The 17,349-nt window shown below is 43.0% G+C and overlaps 1 protein-coding gene across 10 annotated transcripts in view; it reads left to right on the forward strand.

Moving 5' to 3' along the window:
• specc1la (sperm antigen with calponin homology and coiled-coil domains 1-like a) overlaps positions 1-17,349 on the forward strand; it is a 267,927-nt gene that overhangs the window by 144,177 nt on the left and 106,401 nt on the right. Inside the window, exon 11 of one of the 10 annotated variants that reach the window (XM_072243783.1) lies at positions 7,028-8,776. The exons of the other annotated variants lie outside the window; for them this stretch is intronic. Coding sequence (XP_072099884.1) covers positions 7,028-7,125 — 98 coding nt within the window. The 3' untranslated portion in view covers positions 7,126-8,776. Of the gene's footprint in view, positions 1-7,027; positions 8,777-17,349 lie in introns of those variants that run through there. 10 annotated transcript variants of the gene reach the window in all.

The following is a 17,349-nucleotide window of genomic DNA, read 5'->3' on the forward strand; positions in this document are numbered from 1 at the left end:
ATTTGTTCAAAAGACATCAATCTATCTTCTTTAAATAATCCAAAAAAAATTAATTAAAATTAAGTTAAAAAAAAATGGATCACTCAAAGAAGACCTAACAAAGTAATTTCGATAAATTAAACTACAAAGTTTAAATTTTTTAAGATTAAAAAAATTGTGGAACTGGAGCCATATTTGTAAAGAATACTTAATCACAGGATATAGGTTTAAATTAGCAACTTTAGCTAATTGTATAGATAAAGCAGCTCCCAATAATGAGGTTAAATAAAACTGTTTTACAACTTTCAGTTCCAGGTCTACCCAAATTGGCCGATCACGCTTATCAACCCAATATAACCAAAAGGACGCGTATCGCACATTAACAGCCCAATAATATATTCTTAGATTAGGCAAAGCAAGACCTCCATCCTTTTTCAATTTTTGTAAGTGACATTTACTAATTCTTGGTCTTTTATTATTCCAAATAAAAGGTAAAATAATAGAATCAATCCGATCAAAAAACTTCCTAGTCAAAAAAAACAGGGGTATTCTGAAATAAATATAAAAGTTTTGGTAAAATCATCATTTTAACTATATGAATACGACCAACAAGTGAAAATGTAAGTGGACTCCATCTACTAAATAAATAATTCATAGAGTCTACTAAAGGAACAAATTTGGCTTTATAAAGATCCTTATACTTTTTAGTAATTATAATACCTAAATATCTATAAAGAATCTGTGACTTTAAAAGGAGTATTATCATATCTAGAGACAGAATCATTTAAAGGAAACAATTCACTTTTACTGAAATTTATTTTATATCCTGAAAAATCTCCAAATTCATTGAATAATTTTAGCAAGGCAGGAATAGATACGTCAGGATTAGATATATAAACCAATAAATCGTCAGCATAAAGAGAGATCTTATGCAGGGTCTCATTCACAAAAATCCCATGGATATTTTTAGCCTCACGAAGAGCAATACCAAGGGGTTCTAATATTAAATTAAATAACAAAGGACTTAATGGACAGCCTTGCCTTGTCCCCTGTGAAAGCTGGAAAAAAAAGAGACCTACAATTGTTAGTGACAACAGTAGCAATAGGAGCTTTATATATCATTTTAATCCAATTATTAAAATTAGCACCAAAGTGAAATTTCTCTAAAACATAAAATAAATATTTCCATTCGACTTGATTGAACGCTTTTTCAGCATCCAAAGATACAACACATTGTGGAGTTTTAAAAGAGGATGAATATATAATGTAAATAGTCTCCGAACATTTGAAAAAGAATAGCGACCCTTTATAAAGTTGCTTTCTCCGTATATGTTGGAAATGTTTAAGGATTCTTTTGTGAAAGGTGACTTACTTTTTATGAGGCTTCTATTTCTTTAATTATTAAAAAAGATAAAGATCCCACTGACTGTGCTTCATATAGACCTATTTCATTACTGAATGTCGATGCTAAGATTCTGGCAAAGATAATGGCCAATTGGTTGGAGAATATTTTGGGTAAAATTATTTTTAAAGATCAAACAGGCTTTGTAAAGAGTTGCTATTCTTTTTCAAATAAAATAAAATCCTATGGCATTACTTTCAACTTGATCATGGACAAGGATAGATCTGGTCCAAGGGTTGAGGTTCTTAACTGGAAGAAGGCCAAATTTGAAGAAATAAGAAAGGATCTAAAAAGCATGGATTGGGACAGGTTGTTCTCTGGCATGGATGTGATCGGTAGGTGGGAAGCCTTCAAAGCAGAAATTTTGAGAGTGCAGAATTTGTATGTTCCTGTCAGGATTAAAGGCAAGGTGAATAGGAATAAGGAACCGTGGTTCTCAAGGGATATTGCAACTCTGATAAAGAAGAAGAGGGAGTTGTATGACGTGTATAGGAAGCAGGGAGTAAATGAGGTGCTTGAGGAGTATAAGAAGTGCAAGAAAATACTTAAGAAAGAAATCAGGAGGGCTAAAAGAAGACATGAGGTTGCCTTGGCAGTCAAGATCAGAGTGGTCGGCTATGTGCGGAACCAAAGGAAATGGGGGAGATCTTAAATAGGTTTTTTGCGTCTGTGTTTACTAAGGAAACTGGCATGAAGTCTATGGAATTAAGGGAAACAAGTAGTGAGATCATGGAAACTGTACAGATCGAAAAGGAGGAGGTCGTTGCTGTCTTGAGGAAAATTAAAGTGGATAAATCCCCGGGACCTGACAGGGTGTTCCCTCGGACCTTGAAGGAGACTAGTGTTGAAATTGCAGGGGCCCTGGCTGAAATATTTAAAATGTCGCTATCTCCAGGTGAGGTGCCGGAGGATTGGAGAGTGGCTCATGTTGTTCCGTTGTTTAAAAAGGGATTGAAAAGTAATCTGGGAAATTATACGCCAGTAAGTTTAACGTCGGTAGTAGGTAAGTTATTGGAGGGAGTACTAAGAGACAGAATCTACAAGCATTTGGATAGACTGGGACTTATTAGGGAGAGTCAACATGGCTTTGTGTGTGGTAGGTCATGTTTGACCAATCTATTGGAGTTTTTCGAGGAGGTTACCAGGAAAGTGGATGATGGGAAGGCAGTGGATATTGTCTACATGGACTTAAGTAAGGCCTTTGACAAGGTCCCACATGGGAGGTTAGTTAGGAAAATTCAGTCGCCAGGTAAATTGGATTAGACATTGGCTCGATGGAAGAAGCCAGAGAGTGGTGGTAGAGAATTGCTTCTCTGAGTGGAGGCCTGTGACTAGTGGTGTGCCACAGGGATCAGTGCTGGATCCATTGTTATTTGTCATCTATATCAATGATCTGGATGATAATGTGGTAAATTGGATCAGCAAGTTTGCTGATGATACAAAGACTGGATGTGTAGTAGACAGTGAGGAAAGTTTTCAGAGCCTGCAGAGGGACTTGGACCAGCTGGAAAAATGGGCTAAAAAATGGCAGATGGAGTTTAATACTGACAAGTGTGTGGTATTGCACGTTGGAAGGACAAACCAACATAGAACATACAGGGTTAATGGTAAAGCACTGAGGAGTGCAGTGGAACAGAGGGATCTGGGAATACAGATACAAAATTCCCTAAAAGTGGCGTCACAGGTAGATAGGGTCGTAAAGAGAGCTCTTGGTACATTGGCATTTATTAATCAAAGTATTGAGTATAAGAGCTGGAATGTTATGATGAGGTTGTATAAGGCATTGGTGAGGCCGAATCTGGAGTATTGTGTTCAGTTTTGGTCACCAAATTACAGGAAGGATATAAATAAGGTTGAAAGAGTACAGAGAAGGTTTACAAGGATGTTGCTGGGACTTGAGAAACTCAGTTACAGAGAAAGGTTGAATAGGTTGGGACTTTATTCCCTGGAGCATAGAAGAATGAGGGGAAATTTGATAGAGGTATATAAAATTATGATGGGTATAGATAGAGTGAATGCAAGCAGGCTTTTTCCACTGAGGCAAGGGGAGAAAAAAACCAGAGGACATAGGTTTAGGGTGAGGGGGGGGAAAGTTTAAAGGGAACATTAGGGGGGGCTTCTTCACACAGAGAGTGGTGGGAGTATGGAATGAGCTGCCAGATGAGGTGGTAAATGCAGGTTCTTTTTTAACATTTAAGAATAAATTGGACAGATACATGGATGGGAGGTGTATGGAGGGATATGGTTCGTGTGCAGGTCAGTGGGACTAGGCAGAAAATGGTTCGGCACAGCCAAGAAGGGCCAAAAGGCCTGTTTCTGTGCTGTAGTTTCTATGGTTTCTATTACAGGAACGATACTGACGTGGATAGATGAATATCTGATAGAGAGGAGGCAGCAAGTGAGAATGAAGGTGGCCTTTTCTGGTTGGCTAGTGATGTTCCTCGGGTCAATATTGGGACTGCTACTTTTCACATTGTTTGTCAATGATTTGGATAAGGAATTGATGGCTTTGTGGCAAAGTTTGGGGATTATAGAAGGAATGGGAGGTAGTGCTGTGGAAGCAATGCATTTGCAGCAGGACTTAGACAAATTTGATGCATTTGCAAAAAAGTGGCAGATGGAATACACAGTTGCAAAATGTATGATAATGCATTTTGGTAAAAGGAATAATAGAGTGGACTATTATCTAAATGGGGCAAACAACAGGAATTCTGCAGATGCTGGAAATTCAAGCAACACACATCAAAGTTGCTTGTGAACGCAGCAGGCCAGGCAGCATCTCTAGGAAGAGGTACAGTCGACGTTTCAGGCCGAGACCCTTCGTCAGGACTAACTCAAGGAAGAGTGAGTAAGGGATTTGAAAGTTGGAGGGGGAGGGGGAGATCCAAAATGATAGGAGAAGACAGGAGGGGGAGGGATGGAGCCAAGAGCTGGACAGGTGATAGGCAAAAGGGATACGAGAGGATCATGGGACAGGAGATCCGGGAAGAAAGACAAGGAGGGCGGGGTGAGGGGGGGACCCAGAGGATGGGCAAGGGGTATATACAGAGGGAGTAAAAGGAGAGTGAGAGAAAGAATGTGTGTATAAAAATAAGGAACAGATGGGGTACGAGGGGGAGGTGGGGCATTAGCGGAAGTTAGAGAAGTCGATGTTCATGCCATCAGGTTGGAGGCTACCCAAACTCTACACCTATGCTCTGTCCTCCAGAGAAAGCAGGATCTCCCAGTGGCCACACATTTTAATTCCACATCCCATTCCCATTCTGACATGTCTATCCACGGCCTCCTCTACTGTAAAGATGAAGCCACACTCAGGTTGGAGGAACAACACCTTATATTCCGTCTGGGTAGCCTTCAACTTGATGGCATGAACATTGACTTCTCTAACTTCCAGTAATGCCCCACCTCCCCCTCATACCCCATCTGTTATTTATCAACTTTTCACGAGTAAGAGCCTTTACTAGGATGAGGAGACTGCTTTAAAGGAGTAGGTAAGAGATTTCTTCCAGAACAGAGTGTTGAATTTCTGGAATCGTGAGCTTTAGAGAGTTGTGGGGCCTAAGTTATTTAAAGGATTATTTAAAGGTAGATAGTTTTGAAAGAGTGAAGAATTGAGAACTAAGGGGAACTAGAATAGGTGCTTACACGAGGAAATCTGCAGATGCTGGAATTTCAAGCAACACTCATAAAAATTGCTGGTTAACGCAGCAGGCCAGGCAGCATCTGTAGGAAGAGGTACAGTTGACGTTTCGGGCCAAGACCCTTCGTCAGGACTAACTGAAAGAAGAGATAGTAAGAGATTTGAAAGTGGGAGGGGGAGGGGGAGATCCGAAATAATAGAAGACAGGAGGGGGAAGGGATTGAGTTAAGAGCTGGAAAGTTGATTGACAAAAGGGATATGAGAGGATCATGGACACCCGTATGGGTCCCAGCTATGCCTGCCTTTTTATTGGCTTTGTGGAACAATCCATGTTCCAAGCCTGTACTGGTATCTGTCCCCCACTTTTCCTTTGCTACATCAACGACTGCATTGGCGCTGCTTCCTGTACGCATGCTGAGCACGTTGACTTCATTAACTTTGCCTCCAACTTTCACCCTGCCCTCAAGTTTACCTGGTCCATTTCCGACACCTCCCTCCCCTTTCTTGATCTTTCTGTCTCTATCTCTGGAGGCAGCTTATCTACTGATGTCTACTATAAGCCTACGGACTCTCACAGCTACCTGAACTATTCCTCTTCCCACCCTGTCTCTTGCAAAAATGCCATCCCCTTCTCACAATTCCTCCATCTCCGCTGCATCTGCTCTCAGGATGAAGCTTTTCATTCCAGGACGAAGGAGATGTCCTTTTTTTTTAAAGAAAGGAGCTTCCCTTCCTCCACCATCAACTTTGCTCTCAAATGCATCTCTCCCATTTCATGCACATCTGCTCTCACCCCATCCTCCCGCCACCCCACTAGGAATAGGGTTCCCCTTGTCCTCACCTACCACCCCACCAGCCTCCGGGTCCAACATATTATTCACTGTAACTTCCGCCACCTCCAACGGGATCCCACCACTAAGCACATCTTTTCCTCCCCTCCCCTCTCTGCTTTCCGCTGGGATCGCTCCCTGTGCGACTCCCTTGTCCATTCGTGCCCCCCATCCTTTCCCACCAATCTCCCTCCCGGCACTTATCCTTGTAAGCGGAATAAGTACTACACATGCCCTTACACTTCCTCCCTCACCACCATTCATCGCCCGAGACAGTCCTTCCAGGTGAGGCAACACTTCACCTGTGAGTCGGCTGGGGTGATATATTGCGTCCAGTGCTCCCGATACGGCCTTCTATATATTGGCGAGACCCGACGCAGGCTGGAGACTGTTTCACTGAACACCTGCGCTCTGTCCTGCCAGAGAAAGCAGGATCTCCCAGTGGCCACACATTTTAATTCCACGTTCCATTCCCATTCTGATATGTCTATCCACGGCCTCCTCTACTGTAAAGATGAAGCCACACTCAGGTTGGAGGAACAACACCTTATATTCCGTCTGGGTAGCCTCCAACCTGGTGGCATGAACATTGACTCCTCTAACTTCCGTTAATGCCCCACCTCCCCTTCATACCCCATCCGTTATTTATTTATTTTTCATTATTATTTTTTTCTCTCTCTTTTTCTCCCTCTGTCCCTCTCACTATACTCCTTGCCCATCCTCTGGGCTTCCCCTCTCCCCCTTTCTTTCCATCCCATGATCCTCTCATATTTCTTTTGCCAATCAACTTTCCAGCTCTTGGCTCCATCCGTCCCCTTCCTGTCTTCTCCTATCATTTCGGATCTCCCCCTCCCCCTCCCACTTTCAAATTTCTTACTATCTCTTCTTTCAGTTAGTCCTGATGAAAGGTCTCGGCCCGAAACGGCGACTGTACCTCTTCCTATAGGTGCTGCCTGGCCTGCTGCGTTCACTGGCAATTTTTATGTGTGTTGCTAGAATAGGTGCTGTTGGACCCCTGGGGTCGATCAGATAAGGTCACTTTAATTGGAGTTGCCAGCTTGAGTGATCATATGGCTTATTCCTGGTCCTGTTGTGTTCTTGAGGCATCATATACTTCTGCAATTCCTTTTGCCACTTTTTTACTGAAATGGTTAGAGTATCTGCATCTTTTTTCAGGCTTTCCACTGTCAATCACAGATATAACAATGCATCATCTGCAGCCTTTCAAATGCTCCCGGCAATTAAGTCTCAGTCATGAACACGAGCAGCTGTGAAAGCATGGGATGCTACTGGTCGAAGTACCCATTTAGATCGAATCGGCTTTAAAGTTTGTGATCAGCCTGCCATATGGGATCATGTCAATAGACAATAGGTGGAGGAATAGGCCATTCGGCCCTTCGAGCCAGTGCCGCCATTCACTGTGATCATGGGTGATCATCCACAATCAGTACCCTGTTCTTGCCTTCTCCCCATATCCCTTGACTCCGCTATCTTTAAGAGTTCTATCTAACTCTTTCTTGAAAGAATCCAGAGACTTGGCCTCCACTGCCTTCTGAGGCAGAGCATTCCACAGCTTCACAACTCTCTGGGTGAAAAAGTTTTCCTCAACTCCGTTCTAAATGGCCTACCCCTTATGCTCAAATTGTGGCCTCTGGTTCTGGACTCAGCCATCAACGGGAACATGTTTCCTGCCTCTTGCATGTCCAATCCCTTAATAATCTTATATGTTTCAATCAGATCCCCTCTCATCCTTCTAAATTCCACTGTATACAAGCCCAGTCACTCCAATATTTCAACATATGACAATCCTGCCATCCCGGGAATTAACCTCGTGAACCTCTGCTGCACTCCCTCAATAGCAAGAATGTCCTTCCTCAAATTTGGAGACCAAAACTGCACACAATATTCCAGGTGTGGTCTCACCAGGGCCCTGTGCAACTGCGGAAGGACCTCTTTGCTCCTATACTCAACTCCCCTTGTTATGAAGGCCAACATGCCATTAGCTTTCTTCACTGCCTGCTGTACCCACATGCTTACTGTCAGTGACTGATGAACAAGGACACCTAGATCTCCTACTTCCCCTTTTCCTAACTTGACACCATTCAAATAGTAATCTGCCTTCCTGTTCTTGCCACCAAAGTGGATAACCTCACATTTATCCACATGAAACTGCATCTGCCCACTCACCCAACCTGTCCAAGTCATCCTGCATTATCTCAACATCCTCCGCACATTTCACACTGCCACCCAGCTTTGTGTCATCTGCAAATTTGCTAGTTACTTTTAATCCCTTCATCTAAATCGTTAATCTATATTGTAAATAGCTGCGGTCCCAGCACCAAGCCTTGTGGTACCCCACTAGTCACCACCTGCCACTCTGAAAGGGACCCATTAATCCCTACTCTTTGTTTCCTATCTGCCAACCAATTTACAATCCATGTCAGTACCCCTACCCCCAATACCATGTGCTCTAATTTTGCACACTAATCTCCTATGTGGGACCTTATCAAAGGCTGTCAGAAATCTACTGGACATGGACAGATCAGTGCACTGTTCTTGTCAAATCTCTTGTTAGTTTCTGACAAAATTCAGTCAAGTTAGTTCAGACATGAAAGTCCTTGACAAATCCTTGTTGGTTCTCACCTGATAAATGTTAACCTTGCCTTTTGTGCTCATCTCATCCATTTTTTTTATAGAGCTATGTCCATGAGCTGCATTAAATCCTTGTTATCTGCTGACTTACTGTGTGCATATTATTACAAAGTCATATAGTCTGAACACAGGCCCTTCAGCCCGACTGGTCCATACACACCGATTTTAATCTAAGCTAGTCCTATTTGCCTGCATTTGGCCCATAGAAACCATAGAAACTACAGCACAGAAACAGGCCTTTTGGCCCTTCTTGGCTGTGCTGAACCATTTTCTACCTAGTCCCACTGACCTGCACAGGACCATATCCCTCCATACACCTCCCATCCATGTATCTGTCCAATTTATTCTTAAATGTTAAAAAGAACCTGCATTTACCACCTCGTCTGGCAGCTCATTCCATACTCCCACCACTCTCTGTGTGAAGAAGCCCCCCCCAATGTTCCCTTTAAACTTTCCCCCCCTCACCCTAAACCCATGTCCTCTGGTTTTTTTCTCCCCTTGCCTCAGTGGAAAAAGCCTGCTTGCATTCACTCTATCTATACCCATCATAATTTTATATACCTCTATCAAATCTCCCCTCATTCTTCTACGCTCCAGGGAATAAAGTCCCAACCTATTCAACCTTTCTCTGTAACTGAGTTTCTCAAGTCCCGGCAACATCCTTGTAAACCTCCTCTGTACTCTTTCAACCTTACTTATATCCTCCCTGTAATTTGGTGACTAAAACTGAACACAATACTCCAGATTTGGCCTCACCAATGCCTTATACAATCTCATCATAACATTCCAGCTCTTATACTCAATACTTTCATTAATAAAGGCCAATGTACCAAAAGCTCTCTTTACGACCCTGTGACGCCACTTTTAAGGAATTTTGTATCTGTATTCCCAGATCCCTCTGTTCCACTGCACTCCTCAGTGCCTTACCATTAACCCTGTATGTTCTACGTTGGTTTGTCCTTCCAACATGCAATACCTTACACTTGTCAGTATTAAACTCCATCTGCCATTTTTTAGCCCATTTTTCCAGCTGGTCCAAGTCCCTCTGCAGGCTCTGAAAACCTTCCTCACTGTCTACTACACATCCAATCTTTGTATCATCAGCAAACTTGCTGATCCAATTTACCACATTATCATCCAGATCATTGATATAGATGACAAATAACAATGGATCCAGCACTGATCCCTGTGGCACACCACTAGTCACAGGCCTCCACTCAGAGAAGCAATTCTCTACCACCACTCTCTGGCTTCTTCCATCGAGCCAATGTCTAATCCAATTTACCACCGCTCCATGTATACCTAGAGACTGAATCTTCCTAACTAACCTCCCATGCGGGACCTTGTCAAAGGCCTTACTGAAGTCCATGTAGACAATATCCACTGCCTTCCCTTCATCCACTTTCCTGGTAACCTCCTCGAAAAACTCCAATAGATTGGTCAAACATGACCTACCACGCACAAAGCCATGTTGACTCTCCCTAATAAGTCCCAGTCTATCCAAATGCTTGTAGATTCTGTCTCTTAGTACTCCCTCCAATAACTTACCTACTACCCACGTTAAACTTACTGGCCTATAATTTCCCGGATTACTTTTCGATCCTTTTTTAAACAACGGAACAACATGAGCCACTCTCCAATCCTCCGGCACCTCACCTGTAGACAGCGACATTTTAAATATTTCAGCCAGGGCCCCTGCAATTTCAACACTAGTCTCCTTCAAGGTCCGAGGGAATACCCTGTCAGGTCCCGGGGATTTATCCACTTTAATTTTCCTCAAGACAGCAAGGACCTCCTCCTTTTCGATCTGTACAGTTTCCATGATCTCACTACTTGTTTCCCTTAATTCCATTGACTTCATGCCAGTTTCCTTAGTAAACACAGACGCAAAAAACCTATTTAAGATCTCCCGCATTTCCTTTGGTTCTGCACATAGCCGACCACTCTGATCTTCAAGAGGACCAATTTTATCCCTTACAATCCTTTTGTTCTTAATATACCTGTAAAAGCTCTTTGGATTATCCTTCACTTTGACTGCCAAGGCAACCTCATGTCTTCTTTTAGCCCTCCTGATTTCTTTCTTAAGTATTTTCATGCACTTTTTATACTCCTCAAGCACCTCATTTACTCCCTGCTTCCTATACATGTCATACAACTCCCTCTTCTTCTTTATTTGAGTTGCAATATCCCTTGAGAACCATGGTTCCTTATTCCTATTCACCTTGCCTTTAATCCTGACAGGAACATACAAATTCTGCACTCTCAAAATTTCTGCTTTGAAGGCTTCTCACCTACCAATCACATCCATGCCAGAGAACAACCTGTCCCAATCCACGCTTTTTAGATCCTTTCTCATTTCTTCAAATTTGGCCTTCTTCCAGTTAAGAACCTCAACCCCAGGACCAGATCTATCTTTGTCCATGATCAAGTTGAAACTAATGGTGTTATGATCACTGGAACCAAAGTGCTCCCCTACACAGACTTCTGTCACTTGTCCTAACTCGTTTCGTAACAGGAGATCCAATATTGCATCCCCTCTAGTTGGTCCCTCTATATATTGATTTAGAAAACTTTCCTGAACATATTTTACAAACTCTAAACCATCTAGACCCCAGTATGGGAGACCCAATCAATATATGGAAAATTAAAATCCCCTACCACCACAACTTTATGTTTCCTGCAGTTGCCTGCTATCTCTCTGCAGGTTTGCACTTCCAATTCTCTTTGACTATTGGGTGGTCTGTAATACAATCCCACTAATGTGGCCATACCTTTCCTGTTTCTCAGCTCCACCCACAAGGTCTCAGTAGACAAACCCTCTAATCTGTCCTGCCTGAGCACTGCTGTAATATTTTCCCTAACAAGCAATGCCACTCCCCCACCTTTCATTCCTCTGCCTCGATCACATCTGAAACATCGGAACCCTGGAATATTAAGCTGCCAGTCCTGCCCCTCCTGTAGCCAAGTTTCACTAATTGCTACAACGTCATAATTCCACGGGAAATTATTTCCCATTTGATAAAGTGAAGCACAGTAAGTTATTCAAAATATTACAGGAAACTGATTCAAAAGATTTCTGCCTAATCAGAAATCTGTACTGGGAACAAACTGCCGCTGTAAGAATAGATGGAGAAGTGAGTCAGTTTACAAAAATCAAGAGAGGCGTTAGGCAAGGGTGTGTTTTCTCCCCTGATTTGTTTAATGTGTACAGTGAAACAATATTACAAACAATAAGAGACATCTTGGGAATCAAAGTTGGCAGTGAAAACATCAATAATTTCAGATATGCAGATGACACTGTGTTAATTGCAAGTACAGAGGAAGAACTACAAAACTTAATTGATATAGTTGTTGAAGAAAGTGCAGAAATGGGTCTATCTATCAATTGCAAAAAGACAGAATGTATGGTGATATCCAAAAAGAAGGAGAATCCTATCTGCAGACTGAAGATAAACAGGAAAGACATAAAACAAGTACAGAACTTTTGCTACTTAGAAAGCTGGGTGAGATCAGATGGCAGGTGCGACTTGGACATTAAAAGAAGAATAGGGATGACAAAAGACACCTTTACGAGAATGAAGAGTATACTGACCAACACTAAACTAGGCATGACAACCTGCCTCAGAGTACTGAAATGTTACGTTTATCCAGTTATGTTATATGGCTCAGCATGTTGGACAATATCTAGTAACATGAGGAAATGAATTGTAGCAGCGGAGATGTGGTTTTTGAGGAGGATGCAAAGAATATCATGGACAAAACGAATATCTAATGAGGATGTCATGATCAGAGCAAGCACAAAAAGAGAAATAATGTATGAGATCATGAAAAAGCAACGTGACTTCATTGGACATGTGATTAGGAAAGAGGAGTTAGAATGCACGGTAATTATGGGAGAGATTGAAGGGAAGAAAGCAAAAGGAAGGCAAAGACAAATGATGATGGAGACAGCAGCCAGAAAACTGGAAATGAATACCAATGAATTGATCCACTTGACCCGAAACAGGAGTGTGTGGGCCATGGCAGTCAAAGCTCAAACTGGGCATGACACCTGATGATGATGAATGATAGAGATCTAGAAAGACATGAAAGGATAGGACCAATCAAGTATGACAATGGAAAAATGTGACTGGAACTGGAGGAGATAGCGGAGGTAATTACTGAATACTATTCACTACGGAGAAGGACCTTGGCGATTGTAGGGATGACTTACAGCGGACTGAAAGGCTTGAGCATATAGCCATTAAAAAAGAGGATGAGCTGGAGCTTTTAGAAAGCATCAAGTTGGATAAGTCACCGGGACCAGACGAGATACACCCCATGCTACTGTAGGAGTCTAGGGAGGAGATTGCTGATCCTTTGGCAATGATCTTTACATCATCAGTGGGCACGGGAGTGGTTGGGGAGGATTGGAGGTTTGCAGAGGTTGTTCCCTTATTCAAGAAAGGGAGTAGAGATAGCCCAGGAAATTATACACCAGTGAGTCTTTCTTCAGTGGTTGGTAAGTTGATGGAGAAGATCCTGAGAGGCATAATATGATTAGGAATAGTCAGCATGGCTTTGTCAAAGGCAGGTCGTGCCTTACAAGCCTGATTATTGAATTTTTTGAGGATGTGACGAAACACATTGATGAAAGTAGAGCAGTAGATGTAGTGTATATGGATTTCAGCAAGGCATTTGATAAGGTACCCCATGCAAGGCTTATTGAGAAAGTAAGGAGCCATGGGATCCAAGGGGACATTGGTTTGTGGATCCAGAACTGGCTTATCCACAGAAGGCAAAGAGTGGTTGTAGATGGGTCATATTCTGCATGGAGGTCAATGACCAGTGGTGTGCCTCAGTGATCTGTTCTGAGACCCCTTCTCTTCATGATTTTTATAAATGACCTGGATGAGGAAGTGGAGGGATGGGTTAGTAAATTTGCTGATGACACAAAGGTTGGGGGTGTTGTGGATAGCATGGAGGGCTGTCAGAGGTTACAGAGGGACATCGATAGGATGCAAAACTGGGCTGAGAAGTGACAGATGGAGTTCAACCCAGATAAGTGTGAAGTGGTTCCTTTTGGTCGGTCAAATATGATGGCAGAATATAGTATTAATGGAAGGCTGTTAGTAGTGTGGAGGATCAGTGAGATCTTGGGGTCCGAGTCTATAGAAACACTTAAAGCTGTTGCGCAGGCTGACTGTGTGGTTAAGAAGGCATACGGCCTTCATCAACCGTGGAATTGAGTTTAAGAGCCTAGAAGTAATGTCACAGCTTTATAGGGCACTGGTGAGACCCCACTTGGAGTACTGTGTTCAGTTCTGGTCACCTCACTACAGGAAGGATGTGGAAACTATAGAAAGGGTGCAGAGGAGATTTACAAGGATGTTGCTTGGATTGGGGAGCATGCCTTATGAGAATAGGTTGAGTGAACTTGGCCTTTTCTCCTAGGAGCGATGACGGATGAGAGGTGACCTGATAGAGATGTATAAGATGATGAGAGGCGTTGATCGTGTGGATAGTCAGAGGCCGTTTCCCAGGGCTGAAATAGATAACACAAAAGTGCACAGTTTTAAGGAGCTAGGAAGTAGGTATAGAGGAAATGTCAGGGGTAAGTTTTTTTACGCAGAGAGGAATGGGCTGCCAGTGATGATGGTGGAGACGGATACAATAGAGTCTTTTAAGAGACTCCTGGAAAGGTACATGGAGCTTAGACAAATAGAGGGCTATGGGTAACCCGAGGTAATTTCTAAAGGAAGTACGTGTTCGGCACAGCATTGTGGGCCGAAGGGCCTGTATTATGCTGTAGGGTTTCGAAGTATGTGTCAGCATGTACTATTCTGAGATGAATTTTCTTGCAGACCTTTACAGGAAAATAAATAAATTCAATAGAATTTACGAAAACTATACATAGACCAAGACTAACAAACAACCAGTGTGCAAAAGAAGGTAAAATGTGCAAACTTAAATAAATAATGCTGAGGGCTTGAGTTGTAGAACTCTTGAATGTGATTCAAAGATTACAGCAGGATCTAGATCAAATGGTTTTACTCTCAAATACAAGATGTTGCATTTTATTCAGTTAAACCATGGCCGGACTTGCACAGTAAATGACATAGAACATAGAATAGTACAGCACATTACAGGCCCTTTGGCCCACAATGTTGTGCTGACCCTCAAACCCTGCTTCCCATATAACCCCCCATCTGAAATTCCTCCAGAAACCTGCCTGGTGGTCTCTTAAACTTAACTAGTAGAGTGGATAGGGGAGAACCAATGGATGTGGTATATTTGGATTTTCAAAAGGCTTTTGACAAGGTCCCACACAGGAGATTAGTGTGCAAAGTTAAAGCCTTTTCAGAATGGCAGACAGTGACTAGTGGGGTATCGCAAGGCTCAGTGCTGGGACCCCAGTTGTTTACAATATATATTAATGATTTAGACGAGGGAATTAAATGCAGCATCTCCAAATTTACAGATGACATGAAGCTGGGCGGCAGTGTTAGCTGTGAGGAGGATGCTAAGAGGATGCAGGGTGACTTGGATAGGTTAGGTGAGTGGGCAAATTCATGGCAGATGTAATTTAATGTGGATAAACGTGAGGTTATCCACTTTGGTGGCAAGAACGGGAAAACAGGTTATTATCTGAATGGTGGCCAATTAGGAAAAGGGGAGGTGCAACGAGACCTGGGTGTCATTGTCCACCAGTCATTGAAAGTGGGCATGAAGGTACAGCAGATGGTCAAAAAGGTGAATGGTATGTTGGCATTCATAGCAAGAGGATTCGATTACAGGAGCAGGGAGGTTCTACTGCAGTTGTACAAGGCCTTGGTGAGACCACACCTGGAGTATTGTGTGTAGTTTTGGTCCACTAATCTGAGGAAAGTCATTCTTGCCATAGAGGGAGTACAAAGAAGGTTCACCAGATTGATTCCTGGGATGGCAGGACTTTCATATGAAGAAAGACTGGATCAACTAGGCTTATATTCTCTGGAATTTGGAAGATTGAGGGAGGATCTTATTGAAACGTATAAAATTCTAAAGGGATTGGACAGGCTAGATGCAGGAAGATTGTTCCCGATGTTGGGCAAGTCCAGGACGAGGAGTCACAGTCTAAGCATAAAGGGGAAGCCTTTTAGGACCAAGATGAGGAAAAGCTTCTTCACACGGAGAGTGGTGAATCTGTGGAATTCTTTGCCACAGGAAACAGTTGAGGCCAGTTCATTGGCTATATTTAAGAGGGAGTTAGGTATGGCCCTTGTGGCTAAAGGGATCGGGGGTATGGAGAGAAGGCTGGTACAGGGTTCTGAGTTGGATGATCAGCCATGATCATACTGAATGGTGGTGCATGCTTGAAGGGCTGAATGGCCTATTTTCTATGTTTCCATGATTCTAAATTTCATTAGTGTATCTGCCTCCACCACTGACTCAGGCAGTGCATTCCACGCACCAACCACTCTCTGAGTAAAAAACCTTCCTCTAATATACCCCTTGAACTTCCCACCCCTTACCTTAAAACCCTGTCCCCTTGTATTGAGCAGTGGTGCCCTAGGGAAGAGGCACTGGCTGTCCAATCTATCTATTCCTCTTAATATGTTGTATACCTTTATTATGTCTCCTCTCATCCTCCTTTTCTCCAAAGAGTAAAGCCCTAGCTCCCTTAGTCTCTGACCATAATCCATACTCTCTAAACCAGGCAGCATCCTGGTAAATCTCCTCTGTACCCTTTCCAAAGCTTCCACATCCTTCCTATAGTGAGGCGACCAGAACTGGACACCGTACTCCAAGTGTGGCCTAACCAAAGTTTTATAGAGCTGCATCATTACATCACGACTCTTAAACTCTATCCCTCGACTTATGAAAGCTAACACCCCATAAGCTTTCTTAACTACCCTATCCACCTGTGAGGCAACTTTCAGGGATCTGTGGACATGTACCCCCCAGATCCCTCTGCTCCTCCAGAGTACCAGGTATCCTGCCATTTACTTTGTACTCTGCCTTGGAGTTTGTCCTTCCAAAGAGGCTTTAAGGAAAGAGAAGCAGAATAAAGGGTGTAAAGCAAGTAAGGTAGAAGGGCTAAAGTGCGTGTACTTCAATGCAAGAAGCATCAGGAACAAAGGTGATGAACTGAGAGCTTGGATACATACATGGAATTATGATGTAGTGGCCATTATACAGACTTGGCTGGCACCAGGGCAGGAATGGATTCTCAATATTCCTGGATTTCAGTGTTTTAAAAGGGATGGGGGAGGAGGGGTGGCATTACTGGTCAGGGATACTATTACAGCTACAGAATGGGTGGGTAATGTAGCAGGATCCTCTTTTGAGTCAGTATGGGTGGAAGTCAGGAACAGGAAGGGAGCAGTTACTCCATTGGGGGTATTCTATAAGCCCCCTGGTAGCAGCAGAGATACAGAGGAGCAGATTGGGAGGTAGATCTTGGAAAGGTGCAAAAATAACAGGGTTGTTATCATGGGTGACTTTAACTTCCCTAATATTGATTGGCAGCTGATTAGTTCCAATGGTTTAGATGGGGCAGAGTTTGTTAAGTGTGTCCAGGACGGATTCCTGTCACAGTATGTGGACAGGCCAACTAGGGGGAGTGCCGTACTAGGTAACGAACAGGGTCAGGTCTCCGATCTCTCAGTGGGTGAGCATCTGGGGGACAGTGACCACTGCTCCCTGGCCTTTAGCATTATCATGGAAAAGGATAGAATCAGAGAGGACAGGAAAATTTTTAATTGGGGAAGGGCAAATTCTGAGGCTATAAGGCTAGAACTTGCGGGTGTGAATTGGGATGATGTTTTTGCAGGGAAATGTACTATTGTCATGTGGTCGCTGTTTAGGGATCTCTTGCAGGATGT

Source organism: Mobula birostris, chromosome 25, assembly GCF_030028105.1.
Source record: "Mobula birostris isolate sMobBir1 chromosome 25, sMobBir1.hap1, whole genome shotgun sequence".
In the NCBI taxonomy this organism is placed as follows: Eukaryota; Metazoa; Chordata; class Chondrichthyes; order Myliobatiformes; family Myliobatidae; genus Mobula; species Mobula birostris.